Here is a 16,820-nt window from a genome sequence, read left to right on the forward strand (position 1 = left end):
TATAGACGAGACACTAAAGAACCTTGTTACCTTTATCACAAAATCAGCAGAAAAAGCAATAGGAAAGACAGCATGCATAAAACAACGCAAACCTGTCCCATGGAATCACTAATGCAAAACAGCAGTTGAATCTAGCAAAAAAAACTTTTAACCAATACAAGCGCTACAAAACTGTTGAGAATAAAATTGAATACGGAAAACAACGTGCTATATCCAAAAATACAACAAGAAATGCCATACGCCAGTGATGGACTCAATATGTATCAACGTTAAATGCAAACACTCCCATGACTGAAGTATGGAACAAAGTCCGAAGAATATCCGGATTAAATAGCAATCAGAACATCAAAAGCCTCGAAATAAATGGAAAGGCAGTTACTAGTAATACTGAGATTAACAAAACCTAAAAGAGTAAAAAATGACAACTAATATTTGTGTAACTTTGATATATTTATGTTATGGTAATTACAATACATTATATTTTTATGGAGTGAAGCAGTCGTGGCTCGTTAGATCGCGAGATACAAAAAGCGCTCCTACTATTATACAAAGTGTAAATTCCACAATATATATCCGTACGATGAACATCAACGTTACGAGTTATGACAAATGTCTTGAAGGCAGCAATATACGTACAATACACTCGATAGTTAACATAATTTTTGTCGCTTCGCCTCATACTCCTGTCAATATAGACATTTGAAATAACAAAAATTCCCAGAAAGCCAAATATTGGTAGAGATTTGGGGTTTACCATTACAAATAAAGTTTTATAGATCCCGTTGTTCGTATGTGTGCTACAAAAGTTATTCGAGGTCAAAGGTCAAAATTTGAAGTTTTTGGATTTTTCTCGAAAATGGTAAGTTTTATCAAAAAAAAACCTCTACAAATATGGTCTTTATGGTTTTTTTCCTAAGAGTTACCATTCCTGAGATATCGCGATTCTAAGAGTCACATTATATATGATATGCACATATTTCCACGCCACCTATGAGGTAGTGTACTCGGCGCGTTGTTTACCGTGGTTTCCCCTGTAGGCCTACTGCACTAACTGTCATGACAATTTTAGGATAATTTAAGGAAACAGTACCCGTCAAGTTCTAGATATTACCTTATTATTGATATTGATTATTTTGTTAACTATTGTTTTGATTTCTTTAGATATTTTAATCAGATTCATACTCTTGAAAGTCTACTTCAGCAGACAAGTCTTCTTCGATGTTTTCTTCTTCCTCTTTCTCTTGCTGGATTTTCATAAATTGTTCAAATTTGGTTGAGTCATTGGTCTTTTCATTAAAACCACAGAAATCTTTCTCTATTGTACTCAACTGGACATTTGGGCAAGATTGACTTTGGCACTTGGTACACGCTGGAGAACACAGCAACCCGACTTTTTACAGCCACATTTGGCACTACAACCTTTTTTACAATTGCAAAAAATAGTGTTGAGGAGATTTCTGGAGCAGGTGGGAGTAAAGTTTTAATCGGTTCCAGAGTAGTATCTATCAATTTCCAACCCCAATCTTCTGAATTCAGTTGATTGTCTAGTCATGTTTGAACTTAATAGTATACTCGATAAAAGTTACTCAGATACAAAATTACCAGAAAATTAAAATATCACAGAAGGCCTTTATGACATGAAAACCATTTCTAATGAATAGGAACCTATCAATGCATATGTTGAGAGGCTACATGTGGTCTACGAGATATAGATATCAAAATCCCGATGCAAATTATGGTGCTATTCCAAGATCCTAAAGATATTATGAATCTCACATACCTCCAATAAGGATATTCTTCGATTGATGAATACAAATCGACTGGTCTTAAAAATTATAAAGAGAAGGAAAACACAATATTTGGGCTAGACTTGAATATTATATATTTTGTTGTATAATTCAATTCAATTTAAGAAAACGTAAAAGGAAAAAGATAGGTAAGACGAAAGAAAGTCTCATGGTTGCGGCAGATCAAGCAGTGATATGGTCTCACGGTGAAATAATTATTTTACGCAGTAGCTAACTTATAAAGGTTTCGGAAAACATGATGACGACCAAGGGCTCGTAATTACTTGTTATTCTTTGATTATCTTGACTTTCTAAGGATGCTAGACTGCACCTGGTTAAAACCTGGTTTTCAATTTTCTCATCTACGAATTTTCAACGCATTAAGTATATGTCTATTCGTATGATTCGCTTATTTTTATTTTGAGTCACTTTCACAATACTTACAAACTGACTTCATGCTTTGGAAAAGAAAGTCATTTTCTTCTTTTGATTCAATACTGACTAGGTCCATGTTAAAAGATTTGCAATGTAGCGTAGCTGCATACCAGTTACCCTAAAAAGGATTAGTATTATTGTAAAAAAAATAAAATATGAAATTCATAGTATTTTATAATTTAATGTACTTTCTTTTTAATTGGATGCATTTATTACAATGCCTGTAACGCCTTTAGACCTTTCAGTTTTTTTATTTTATTATTATCTCTACAAGCAAACAACAGATACATCTACTGCTTCTATCATCACTTCATTAGAAAAAAATTTCGACATTTTAGATTTTACATTTACATTTCATTTGAACAATGACACAATATTCGAACGGGGCAGATCTGGTGAATAAGAAGGGTAATTCGAGTAATTATTACCTAATATCACGCATTTTTGCATGGAAACATCCGATTTGTACGCAGAGGTATTATACTACAAGAACAAAATATCTATTAACAACTCTCCGCGTCTTTACTCCAACATTTTTTTCCACAGAGTGGTCAGTAACGATGACAAGTAATTCGCATGCATTGCTCTAAATTTACCCAGAAAATAAATTTGCATTGTGTCTCAAACGTTAAAAAAAAGCGGGTACTTCGACAGCAGATCTTAAAACGCGAAATTTCTTATACTTTGGAGATCCAGAGTATGTTGATTCTATTAATTGCTACTTTTTTTCTAGGTCGTAGAAATGCACCCAAGTTTAATCCATAGAAACCACACGGCTTAAGAAGTGAGCATCTTTTCCAAGCCGAGCATATATCGAACGTGATGCTCTGACCCATGACCACATTTATATGAAATATTTAATGCCGCAGATATTCGATATAGTACAATTCGACGGTTTGAACATTCACGACATGAACTGGCCTTTACGACCGATTTTCGTCTTCAATTGAAGTTAGTTCAAATTTTTCACGATCGCATACGATGGACTTTAATAGCAGACTATAACAAACATATTTTCGTAGATTTGTTTACTTCGTAACACCTTCAAATTGAGATATTTTTGATGAGGCGATACTCCATTTTTTAGTTTTCATAATTTCGGCCGATGTTTAATGTTTTAAAAATTTTATTGTCCAACTCTGATTTCAATTTTTTAGGTAAACATTTTTTCTTCTACTAAGTTATTGTTCTTTTCTATAGTAGCGCAATATTTCTATTTCTCTAGGCTAAAAACATAATACATCCCTGTAAATGAATGTTTTACTTCTATATGTAACTTACCCGAAAAGTATGTCCAATATAGTACACACTGTTGCCAAAGGTTAATAATTTAAGTGATGGGTGCGATTGAACTGCCAATTTATTATCTGAAACATACATTAGATTTCAAATCATGTACTGTTTTCACCAATTTTGTATTTGTACACTAACAAACATTTAATTATTAGCTTTTTCGTGATACATGAAAAATTTTAGAAATTATAATTTAATGTATTATTCGAGGAACGAAAATTAACATTAATTGCTGATACCTATAGAAACTGACGGCTAACACCGATATTACTAGACACATGGCAGCAGACTGGACTGGATACCATGACTTATGGTTCTAGAAAAGATTAGCGTGTGATAAAAAAGTGGCAAAATTGGATAAAATCAAATGAGCAATAAACTCATTTGAACTATTGTAGCGAGATTAAATAAAACGAGCGGTTCGAATTTATATAAATATATTTATTTATAGTTTACAGTTCGGTACTCTCTTATCAACTAAACTCTACTCCTAACATCGTTACATATATATATATATATATATATATATATATATATATATATATATATATATATATATATATATATATATATATATATATATTTCAAATGATTTTTTCGACCGTACTGTTTTAAATATTGATTTAGAGTATCAGCAATCGGTCAGGAAATAAAACTCTATTTGTTCAGTCTCAATATTTCGTCACGATTTTGTGACTTCTTCAGGAGAAAACTGTAAATTTATTAGAATAATTAATGATTATATGTAAACAAAATGAATATTTTAATACTTACAACTATAAGAATGAAAATTTAAATTTTTCTGGCATATCTAAATAAATGACATATTTTTGTTTGATTTTATTAAGGAGTTATGGTAACCGCAATATGTTATAGAGTGAATTCCCGTTGTACAATTTTCAGCGAGTAGGTTAAAATAAACAATTACTATGACAGTATTATTCATTTTATAAAGTGGAAAGATGGAATTAATAAAATTGAGAAAGAATCAGGAACACGATAAATTGATCTATAAAATGTAATTGATGGTATGTAGTCAGTTACTGCAATACTGATATTTAGGAATGTAATAAAATTATAGGTACAGTTACTAGAGAATTACTATAATAAGTATGTGTTTAAAGGTTAAGATCTATCATATTATATATTGTTTAGTATGTTGCAGTAGATATTACTTAAATGATTGGTGTCTGTCTTATAATTGATAGATTCAGGAGTTTTATTAATGTGTACCATTTCAAGGAAAAGCCGATTTTTATAATTATCAACTTGTTCCAAGATTTTTACATTATTAAAGTCAAAGTTATGTCCTGTCTTCAAGTGGTGGTCCACTAAGGCACAAGAGTTTTTTTGTATGTTACAGTCACTTTTGTGTTGAGTGACACGTTTTTTAATAATGTAAAATAATTTAATAACTTTGACTTTAATAATGTAAAAATCTTGGAACAAGTTGATAATTATAAAAATCGGCTTTTCCTTGAAATGGTACACATTAATAAAACTCCTGAATCTATCAATTATAAGACAGACACCAATCATTTAAGTAATATCTACTGCAACATACTAAACAATATATAATATGATAGATCTTAACCTTTAAACACATACTTATTATAGTAATTCTCTAGTAACTGTACCTATAATTTTATTACATTCCTAAATATCAGTATTGCAGTAACTGACTACATACCATCAATTACATTTTATAGATCAATTTATCGTGTTCCTGATTCTTTCTCAATTTTATTAATTCCATCTTTCCACTTTATAAAATGAATAATACTGTCATAGTAATTGTTTATTTTAACCTACTCGCTGAAAATTGTACAACGGGAATTCACTCTATAACATATTGCGGTTACCATAACTCCTTAATAAAATCAAACAAAAATATGTCATTTATTTAGATATGCCAGAAAAATTTAAATTTTCATTCTTATAGTTGTAAGTATTAAAATATTCATTTTGTTTACATATAATCATTAATTATTCTAATAAATTTACAGTTTTCTCCTGAAGAAGTCACAAAATCGTGACGAAATATTGAGACTGAACAAATAGAGTTTTATTTCCTGACCGATTGCTGATACTCTAAATCAATATATATATATATATATATATATATATATATATATATATATATATATATATATATATATATACCAAAAGTATTATTCTCGAATCTTCGGGGGTAGTCCCACCTCTAATTCGTCTGATCGAAACCGCATCGAAAGACAGGCGCTATTGAAATGCCAATTCTTACGTTTTCTAGATTTATCCTTCTAAGAATTATGACGTATCGGAGATGGGCTATTTCGTTACACTGCTCCCCTCTTAGATCTGAGCGTCCCGATCAGCAACTCCAAATGTAGGCCCAGGATGGCGGAATCTACAGAACTCTCCACCTCTGCATGAACCCCTCAAGAAGAAATAACAATTGACTGTCTTTGAAGGACACGATCTCTTCGGGTTAATGCAACACACAGTAATTCGTACGCCGGTTTCTCGGAAGATCACTTCAAGCATGCTTATGCCAATTCTTACGTTTTCTAGATTTATCCTTCTAAGAATTATGACGTATCAGAGAAAAAGGGATACTTTGCAAACAACTGAACGCATGTGAAAATCATTTCCCTATTGAAACCAATGAAAGACAAAAGAAAAAAAGAAGAAGAAAGAAAGCCACAAGGAAATAACTCATCTAAAACAACTAGGAAAAATATTGAAAATACTTATCTACACTAGACTCTACAAACATGTATAGAGAAGAAATGCAATTGTTTTCTTCTTCTTCTTCCGCAGTTTTTCCGTTTTCAGGGGTCGTTGTTCCTTTATCTTCTTCCCTACTTATTTTTTCCACCGTGTCTTCTTCATTTTTCACTCATACATCTCCATAGCTCTTGTCTAGAAACTATGTCATACGCCTTCTCAATATCTATAAATACCAAATTTATATCTCTCAAATTTTCATTGTGCGTGACATTAACTTAATCCCTCTATAGTTATTACAGCTGTGAATGTCCGCTTTTTCTGTATACAGTTATACACATCACATCAACCCCTTCTTCTCCTAGAGCCTTCCAAACCTCCACAGGCCATTCCAAGAAAAGCTATTCATGAAGACCAATTTAAATAATATGCAAGGAAAAAATTGACTTCAACAGAAAGAAAAGAACAGAAATGACCATATTAAACATAGAGTGCTACACATATGGTCCAATATCGTGTAAGATCAGAATTTTATTACCAACAAACTAAATTTTAAATCGAAGGTAGTCAAGAGAAAAAAAATTTATCTACTCAAGAATATTTTAGTAAATGAGAATGTTCCGACTTTCCGACAAACCACAGTTACGATCTGGAGCACAATATTAATCTTATCTAAACTAGTAAGAAAACTTGAGATCTTTCAAAATATCGAATGGCATATATACACTAAAAAATCTGAACACTAACATTAATACAGAGAAAAATAGGAATATTACAATATTGGAATTGAATTCCACAAAATCATTACTTCTTTAAGCAGTATTTGTTTTTACGATTGGTAGGTTGCTAACCTTGCCAATCACCCTCCACATTTTATCCGGGCTTGGGACCGGCTGTAGTAACCGCAGAGCTACTCAATCCACCCCGCAATCACCCCAGGCAGTGTTCATGTTAATTTCCCCAACAAAGACAAAATGCATGGTTATAACAGCAAATTTACTAAGATGTAAATTGGAGCTGGAAGGTTAGATAATAGAACAAGTGATTGGGAGTTTAAATATCTAGGCATGACATTATCTAGCTACGGAAAGCTCGACCGAAGTGAAAGATCAAGTGAATAGAGCAAACAGAGCCGCAGGCTGCCTAAACGAAACAATATGGAGAAATAAAAATATCGGGAAAGAAACGAAAGGCAGAATTTACAAAACAGTCATCAGACCAATAATGACATACGCGGCAGAAACAAGACCTGACACAGAGAGAACAAAAAGGATGTTAGAAACAGCAGAGATGAAAACACTTAGAAAAATTGATGGTAAGACACTATGGGACAGAGCTAGAAGTACAGATATATGACATAGATGCAAGGTGGAGAACATCAAAAACTGGGTAAGAAATAGAAGAGTAGAATGGAACGATCATATAAGCCGAATGACAACAAATAGAGTAGTAAAGACGGCAAGAGACGGTTCCCCAATAGGAAGACGATCAGTAGGAAGACCACGCAAACGATGGAATGACAACTTACTGGAGGCACATTGAAAAACAGACAGAGTCATGTCTATATAAAAAGAAGAAGAAGAAGAAAATCATTACTTCGGTAGGTACTAAAACCACGTGCAATGAACAAATTTGAGATATTTGAGACCTAGCTTTTGAAAATTGTTAAAAATATCTTGGAAAAAAAAATATATCGCGAATAGAGTTTGACATGCATAAGATATGAAAGGTAGGAAAAATCCAAAAGTAACTGGAGCATGTAAATGCTCGAAGATGAATGACATGAGAAAAATTCACCAAGATTGTGGCCAACCTTGTGTAGCAAAGCGTATATAGAGAATTTATGTTAGTTTAATTTAAAATAAAGATTTTTGTATTTCTTACTTGTTAAACACTCGGTACTGGCTTCGACGATGTTTTCCTTCCATATTATTAGGCACAAAAGCAACACTACTGAAATTTTATTACACATTTTATTTAATAAAATATCGTCTGGAAAGTTCGTTATATATGTATGTATCAGCGTTTTTTTTTCAGTAGGTATTTGTTTTAACTTAAATTGTTTTGGTTTTCTAGATAACGCTCTTTCGAACACATAGTTTAGGAAAATATGTCCGATACATGATTAAAAACAAGTATTAATTTAATCTCAGGGTTCTTTTGTGAGTTCAGAAATACATTTGCCTTTTAATAGTGCTCAATGCACACAACAGAAATGGAAGGAAATAAAATAAATGACAAAATGTTACCTATACTACTTAACAAAAACTTATAGACAAAAAAAAAATTATAAATATAATTATTTTATGTTCCGTTTCAAAAATTTATATCTCTGTGCAATGTTCTCAAATTTAAATAAACCGCTTAATTTTTAATTTATTTCAAGGCTAAAATTTACTCGGATACTCTCTTGTCAATTCGCTAGCTAAACTCCCTTCTTTGGATCTGCTCCCAAAAAGAATCTCAATCTCACGTCCTAACCAAAATTCCTATCTTCTCTTGGATACTTAATTCTCCTAGCCTTAGCTTCTCCCGATGCAATGATAATTTATTGGTACTCACAAATGATGCTAACATTATATGTATTCTGCACTGCTACCATTTAATACACATGGAATCGCCAACAGCTACCACTTTGTCAAGCAATTTCGAAAACAAAATTTCTTTTTCATATATACAACCTAATTTTCTTCTACCGTTCGATAATAATTCACCGGCATTCAATATCTTTTTTTTTTAATGTTATTCTTTTTGCTACCAGGAATAGACGGTATTTTCGACTGCTTTCGTATCCCATCAAACATAAAACTTCTCCTCCCTCGCTATTTTCAACCAATGATCTTTTAGTATTTCAAACAAACCACAGAAATCCATCAATATTGATATTTTCTTGTTTTCGATACACACCCTACAATAGCATCTGCATAAATCTTTCCCATTTTTGACAAGATAATAGCTGAATACGGTTAACCACTGCTTTATAATCCCATTACAAAAAAAAAAAAAAAATCAAATCATATAATATAAAATTAGTATAGTATAGTACGAGTAAATAGAAACTATTTTACGGATTTATTATCAGATGTCGCTATTGCGTCCGTTTCGAAGCCATTTTAGTGTTGCTTCTTAAAGACAGGAAAGATTTATTTTTCACGTTGAGAACGCCTTTGAATAGCTGTTCTGATGAGCCTTATTAAGGCGAAATACGTATAAACAGATACATAGACGCTTTGTACGTGAAATCAAATCTTGACTGTCTTTTCCATACTATTAGAAAAATTAATATTAAAATTACCAGTCTTCCGGGTTGAACCGCGTTGATTGTCATTGTGCCGAGCTTTCGACATCCTCTCTGATGTCTTCTTCAAGGCTTCCGAGGTTTCAGTCACCCGAACCCCGAGACACTACTACACTGATCACCAATCAATTCACTACTGCCACTGGGAACAGATGACGGTTCATTTATACCGTCGATGGTGACGTGGTTTGGGTAGACGTTGACGTAGGGGTTAGAGTGGGGATGGCGAAGAAATTGGGGCGGGGATTAGCGCGAACATTTCTGACAATGGGATTTTGATTCGCGGATCGAGCCAAAATGGGTACCGGAACGTCGAGTAATAAATTTTCAACGCAATTCTTGCGAGAACTGTATCTTGTTATAGATATATATATATATATATATATATATATATATATATATATATATATATATATATATATATATATATATATACAGGGTGGCGCACCGAAAACGAAACAGATGCATTTACTGGCAGATGATTCCTTTTAAAAAAAAAGGCTTGGACCCGTCGATTTTGTTATCGAGGGGGAAACAAAATTGGCATAAAATTACATTAACATTTGCAGCCCCCTAAGCGGGGGTGCAACCATCCCTAAAATCTTAAATGGAAAGGGGGGTCGAATGATCCATCATTTAAAAGGTCTTTCAACTCCCTTTACAATGATGTATAGTTCATTCACAATTATAAGAACTGACTTATGCAGAATTTAAAAGTATCCCGCTGATAAAGTCGACGCCATAAAGAGATTTGTCTCTTCAGGTAAATAGTAAAAAGGGCCGGCTTAACGAATTTTATATTTTATTTGGCATTTACATTACATATTTAATTTAAATAAATATCTAGATAATTAAGAAAAAAATACATAAACTGATAACTTATTCAATATACAAAATCAACAAATGCAAAAGTATTTTTTTATTTACTTTTTACTTTAAATGTATTATTTAATTATTAGAAGGCCATGAATCTAAACTTGGACATAATTTTTAATACCTACAAACATTTTAAAAGAACATTTTCTTGTATATCTAAATTTAAAATCACTTCAGTATTAAATAATAATTATGATTTTCCCTATCTACCACTTAATATTTTATAAGATTATTGATTAATAATTTTATGTGATGCACAACCTTTAGTGAAGAATAATTTTTTTTCGTGAAATTATTAATAAAGAAATTTATCATTTTTTGATAAATACTAACACAGAGACTACACATTGCTCCCCTGAGTTAGTGATAAGTTATAGTCTAAAAAAATCATTATGAAATTGACTGGCCAGTTGGTTGTGAAAACCAGTGCCAATAAAACACAAAACACACACACACACACACACACACACACACACACACACACACACACACACACACACACACACACACATACACACACACACACACATACACACAAAACGAGTATAAATATTACATCACATAGATATTATGTTAAATCTGTGTCACTATCACTGTCGTCTTTTAAATTGATGATAATATTTTGTATATTATATGTAGGAAAATATGAATTCTCAGCTTTCATAACATATTAGACTGCATTTTTCCAACTATTCGCATCCATTTTGAGTACTTCCTTTCCAATTAAATGCAGGAGAGATGCATTTAAATGTGGCGAAGTATTATTTCTTCGAACTCTTGACTTAACTTGATGCCACATATGTTCGATTGGGTTAAATACACAGTAATATGGTGGAAGTCTTAAAATCGTATGACCCATGTTTTCGGCATAATTATCACAAAAGTATTCTTTTTTCAATGCCAAACTTTTTAAAATGTCCAATAAATCCTTCTTACTATTATCTATCTGAAAATAAATATCTTTGTCATACAAGTAATTCTGCTATATGTTGCATTGTACATAACTACAACACTATTAGGGGGTATGTTGGGTATTAACTTATTTTTGAACCAGTCTTCAAATATATCTGAAGTTGTGTTGTCATGGTAATCGAGACATGAATCACTGATAGAGATAAGGCATGTGGAACCCATCCATCGACTGATCCAGCATGGAATATTGTTATTCTTTTTCCTCTATTAGAAGGCGTTTTTGTTGAACAAGATTGACTATTATCTACCCAAGCTTTAGATGGCGTATCGTGTGTATCAAACCACGTTTCATCTAAATAAATAATAGGTCTATTCTCTCGACGACACTGTTTAATTTTGTTTAAATATTCCATTCGCCATATCCGTAAACGATTGGATTCCATAAGTACCTGTCTTTTATCTACTTTTTTTTATTTAAACCCTATACGTTGCAAACACTTTCAAACAGTTATTCTACCACACTTAATTTCAGTGTTGTCGACGTGAAGCCTGTCAACTAATATATCTAGTGTGGGTACAATTTGTTCTTCATACAAGGCATACACTTTGCGACGAATAAGATCTTCATCTGCACGATCGAGCTTCCGAGAAATACTGTTATCTCGTCTTATTAATCTTGGTATAATAGGATTAGTTACAATTTTTCTGAGTGTGGATAATGGTTTTTTAGTCAAAGTTGCCGTTTCATGTAAGGCTTGGTTACTGTCCATATTTTTTTCGACAAGAGTTTGAAAAACATTAGCAATAATTTGTTTTGCATCAGTAGATAAATGTATTCGTTGGCGCTGTTCAGGTTTTAATACTTGAATAAGATTACCTCCGTGTCGATTTGCTTCCGGTTCATTAACTGGCAGAATTGCCCTATTATCCTCTGGACTCCAGGGACGCCACATTGTTTCATACAATAAAGGTAAATTTGACTACGTGGATTCACCGGCAAGTGTACACACTCTAAAAAAATAAACACTTTTATTACAATACTCAACTAATTTTTTGCACAAACTGAACACTCAAACGACTTTACAACCAATTCCGTTGAAGCAGACTTTTTAAGTGTTAGTTTGTCATCGTACAACTCTCTTCAAATTAAAAAACAATTAACGATAAGTAACAGAAAGTTGTATAAATTCTAAGTAATTTGGTAATAGGTCAATTAAGTTAAACGTTTACTCATTATAACTGTATATACGGGTTTGTCAGTTCTAATGTGTTCGGGATATTATCCGTTTTCCCAAAACTTATTAATTTTCACCACCGGTCCAGTCAATTTAACTAAATTTAGATCTTCATAATTTTGGGCGCTTTTATTTCGTTGAGACTTAAAATAATGATAAATAAAAGAATACAATAATTATGGGAAATTTGTATGTTTATAAAAAGAGTTTTTTGACATTACGCTTGAATGATAATATTTGATCTGATTATATGTACTAACCTACAGTTGACTTGGCTATATGCCGGTCCTGTCAGCTTGGATAGCTGTGATAATTATACAACAATAGAGTACTTACAAGGGATTATTCAGTTTTACAGATGTTATTAAAATAACTTTTATAATGAGACACTAAATTTCTGGATACAGTATAAAATTCATGTACTTCAATTTAGTAGTTTTGGAGATTTATTGATTTAAAGTTTAAATACATCATCGTAAGAGGAGATCAATACATAGCAGCAAAGTTGTTAAAAAATAAAGAATGAACTGACCTTTCAGCCGAGTAAATGTTGAAAATGACCACCATTACTTTCCATGCAATAATAAAGATTTTGCTGAAAACGTTGCCGGACATTTTGCAATATTTGAGGAGTAATTTGATGGCACTCATTCACAATTCTTTGTCGTAAATCTTCTAAGGATGTTGGCTGAGTAACATAGATTTTGCTTTTTAAGTAACCCCACAAAAAGAAATCCAAAGGTGATAAATCTGGCGATCTTGGGGGCCATTCAACGGCACCTCTTCTACCAATCCATTGACCTGGAAAGTTCTGATCTAAATAATGCCGAACTCTTAATGCGTAATGTGGTGGGGCACCATCCTGTTGGAACATCAACGTATCGACCATCATTATGATTTTCAATTATATCTGTTAGCGCAGGATCTATGGCATTTTGCAGTAATTCCAAATACATTTCACCAGTCAAATTTCCAGGTAAGAAAAAAGGACCAACCAAATGATCGCCAAAAATGCCAGCCCAAACATTTAATTTTTGTGGCTGCTGTGTGTGTACCTCATGGTAAATTCTGGGATTAGAGTCCGACCAATATCGACAATTATGACGATTTATTTCGCCATTTAAAAAAAAGGAACATTCGTCGGAAAAGCAAATGTTAAATAAAAATTGTTCATCGTTTGTAATGCGTTCACTCATAACTTCACAAAATTCTAATCGCTTATCAAAATCGTCTTCATTAAGTTCTTGTACAAGGTGAATTTTATACGGATGAAAATTATGGGCCTTTAGAATCCGTTGGATAGTACGTCGACTAACACCACACGAAGTTTGCAATTTGCGGGTACTTAATGTAGGATCTACAATAACTTCTATTGTAGATCCCTAAAACCCCCACTTCTGTTGCTTCGTTCCTTATAGGATTTTCAATATTACGTTTTTTATTGGCGACTGATCCAGTTTCCCGAAATTTAGCTACAAGTTCTAGAACATATTTTCGGTGCACATTATTGTTCTCATGTCGCTCATTAAAAATTTGTGCTGTTCTATTAGCGCACTAATTATTTCCGAAAAATATTTCAATAATTTCAACCCTTTCTGCCGTGGAATATACCATGGTTAATTTATGTATAAAGCAATAAATGATATTTTAACAACAAAGATTGGTCAAATCAATCGCAAACTAATGTACTATTTCCTATTTAAAATAAGTACGTGGCATTCTCTACTTATCTTTCTTCAAGAAACAACTTTTTTTGACACAAAGGACACTTCAATTGCTATTTTTATTATTAATAAACCATGGGCGTAGTAAATAAAAGCATTTACTTATCAAGAAAATGCTTTTACTCAAATTTCTTCTGAAAGAAGTACAAACTAATTTGATGTACCTATTAAAGTCTACTTTAAACTTTAAATCAATAAATCTCCAAAACTACTGAATTGAATACATGAATTTTACATCATTATAAAGGGAGTTGAAAGACCTTTCAAATAATGGATCATTTGACCCCCCTTTTCATTTAAGATTTTAGGGATGATGCCACCCCCGCTTAAGGGGCTGCAAATGTTAAAGTGATTTTATGCCAATTTTGTGTCCCCCTCGAAAACAAAATCGACGGGTCCGAGCGTTTTTTCAAAAAAAGAATCATCTGCCAGTAAATGCCTCTGTTTCGTTTTCGGTGCGCCACACTGTATATATACATATATATATATATATATATATATATATATATATATATATATATATATATATATATATATATATATATATTATGATTCAGAAATATACATGAGATTTTTAAAATGGGGAGAATATTGACAAAGACTCATTTATAGATACAAGTATGTGGTATCAGTTAATATAAAAAGACACTTTACAGTGAAAATTTGTGTGTAAACAAAATTCAGTGAATAAAGTTTAGATTGTGATAGATAATAGATTTAAGATTTTAGGTAGAATTAAATATTGTATGATTTGATTTTGTTTTTTTAACGAAGAGAATATAAAACCGCGATTAACCGTGTTCAGCTTTTGTCTTGTCAAAAATGGGAAAGTTTAGAAATTTAATTTATGCAGATGCCATAGTTGGGTGTGTATCAAAAACAAGAAAATATTAATTTGATGGATTTCGTAGAAACAGATTTCTGTGTGTTTGTTTGAAATACTAAAAGATCATTGGTTGAAAATGGCGAGGGAGGAGAAGTTTCATGTTTGATGGGATATTCTGTTCCTGGTCGCAAAGTTATACTTCTATACGCGCGGTCGACGTTGGAAATTTGCACGGGAGTGAATCGGTGAAATCATTACATATGTAAGATATGAGTAAGAAAGAGACAAAAATTATATTTTCTCTCTCTTTCTCTATCGGCAATAAAAATGTTCCTTTTGCATATATATTTAATATTATATAGGTATATTATATATATATATATATATATATATATATATATATATATATATATATATATATATATATATATAATATAAATATATATATATATATATAATATTATATATATATATATATATATAATATAATATACATTAATATTATTATTTATGTGATATGTTTTGTATTATTTATTAAATGTTCTTAATTATTTTAGGCTTTTGTATTTCAAAATAATAATTACAATAAATCACTGTATGACCGAGAACTGTCAATTTTGAAATACGTTAGTGTCATGTCTAATTGGCAAATTTCTTACGTGTTTGGTTTATACGCTGGTATATGTGAGTTCGAATCCCAATATGAATTTCCTTTTTTATTTGTGAAATATTTACAAACCCAACGTTAGTCTTATTAAATATATGTAATATACGCAAAAATGCTAAATTTTAAAGTAAAATGAAAATTTACAACATAATCCTAGTTGTTGGTTTTTTATTTTTATCTTCCACAAACATTTTTTGAAGTTATACTTATATACGCGCTTTCGTCGTTGGAAATTTGTGTGTATTCGTATATATTGAGTGAATCGGCAAAATCATTACATATGTAAGATATAGGTAAGAGAGAGACAAGATATATTTTCTCTCTCGCTTTCTCTCTCGAGAATAAAAATGTTTCTTTTGTAAACATATTTAATATTTATTAATATTATTATTTTTTTATTAATATTATTATCATGGTAAATTAAACATATGCGTAAGTAAGTTATGTATATTGTCATATTTAAATACTTATGAATATTGCATTTTAATTTGTATTGTATTATAATATTGAATTATGTGGCAGTGTATTATATTGTATTTTTATATTAATTACATAATTAACAATGAATTTTACTGCAGAGTATGTTTTGCATTCAACTCCTTTTATACATATATGAAAATAAAAATATATATTTTCATTAAAATATTGATTTAATCCTTCATTTACTTACTATACTCCTATTACAGGTCAAATGTTTATATACAGCAAACTATGTACCATATACCTGTATACCTAATTCTTTTCTCTTTCCGCTCTCTCTTACCTATAGCATTACATATGTAATGATTGTGCAGATTGACTCCCATATAAATTTGTAACGACGAACGCGTGTATAGAAGTGTAACTTCTACCGGCAGTCCCACTGGACTGCCACACCCGTTTTTTTTTTGTATTATAATTTATAGTTAAGTAGTATTGGTTATTTAGTAAAGCGAATCAATATTGGCTGTGCAGTTTTCAATTGTTACGATAGGAATGGAGCAATATATATATGTTTGGTTTGTTTTATAGGTTAAATAAAATTTTTCAACATATTTTATCAATATATTTTAATTGTA

At 31.4% G+C, this 16,820-nt stretch overlaps 1 protein-coding gene across 1 annotated transcript in view; it reads right to left on the minus strand.

Annotated features, from left to right (window-relative positions):
* The window catches only part of LOC140442418 (uncharacterized), a gene marked incomplete at its 5' end in the record, with an annotated part of 80,026 nt that overhangs the window by 31,286 nt on the left and 31,920 nt on the right, over window positions 1-16,820 (minus strand). The window contains 1 exon segment of the mRNA XM_072533490.1: window positions 2,232-2,340. Within this exon segment, the coding sequence (XP_072389591.1) occupies window positions 2,232-2,340 (109 nt within the window).

The sequence above is a fragment of the Diabrotica undecimpunctata genome, chromosome 5, assembly GCF_040954645.1.
Source record: "Diabrotica undecimpunctata isolate CICGRU chromosome 5, icDiaUnde3, whole genome shotgun sequence".
NCBI lineage: Eukaryota > Metazoa > Arthropoda > Insecta > Coleoptera > Chrysomelidae > Diabrotica > Diabrotica undecimpunctata.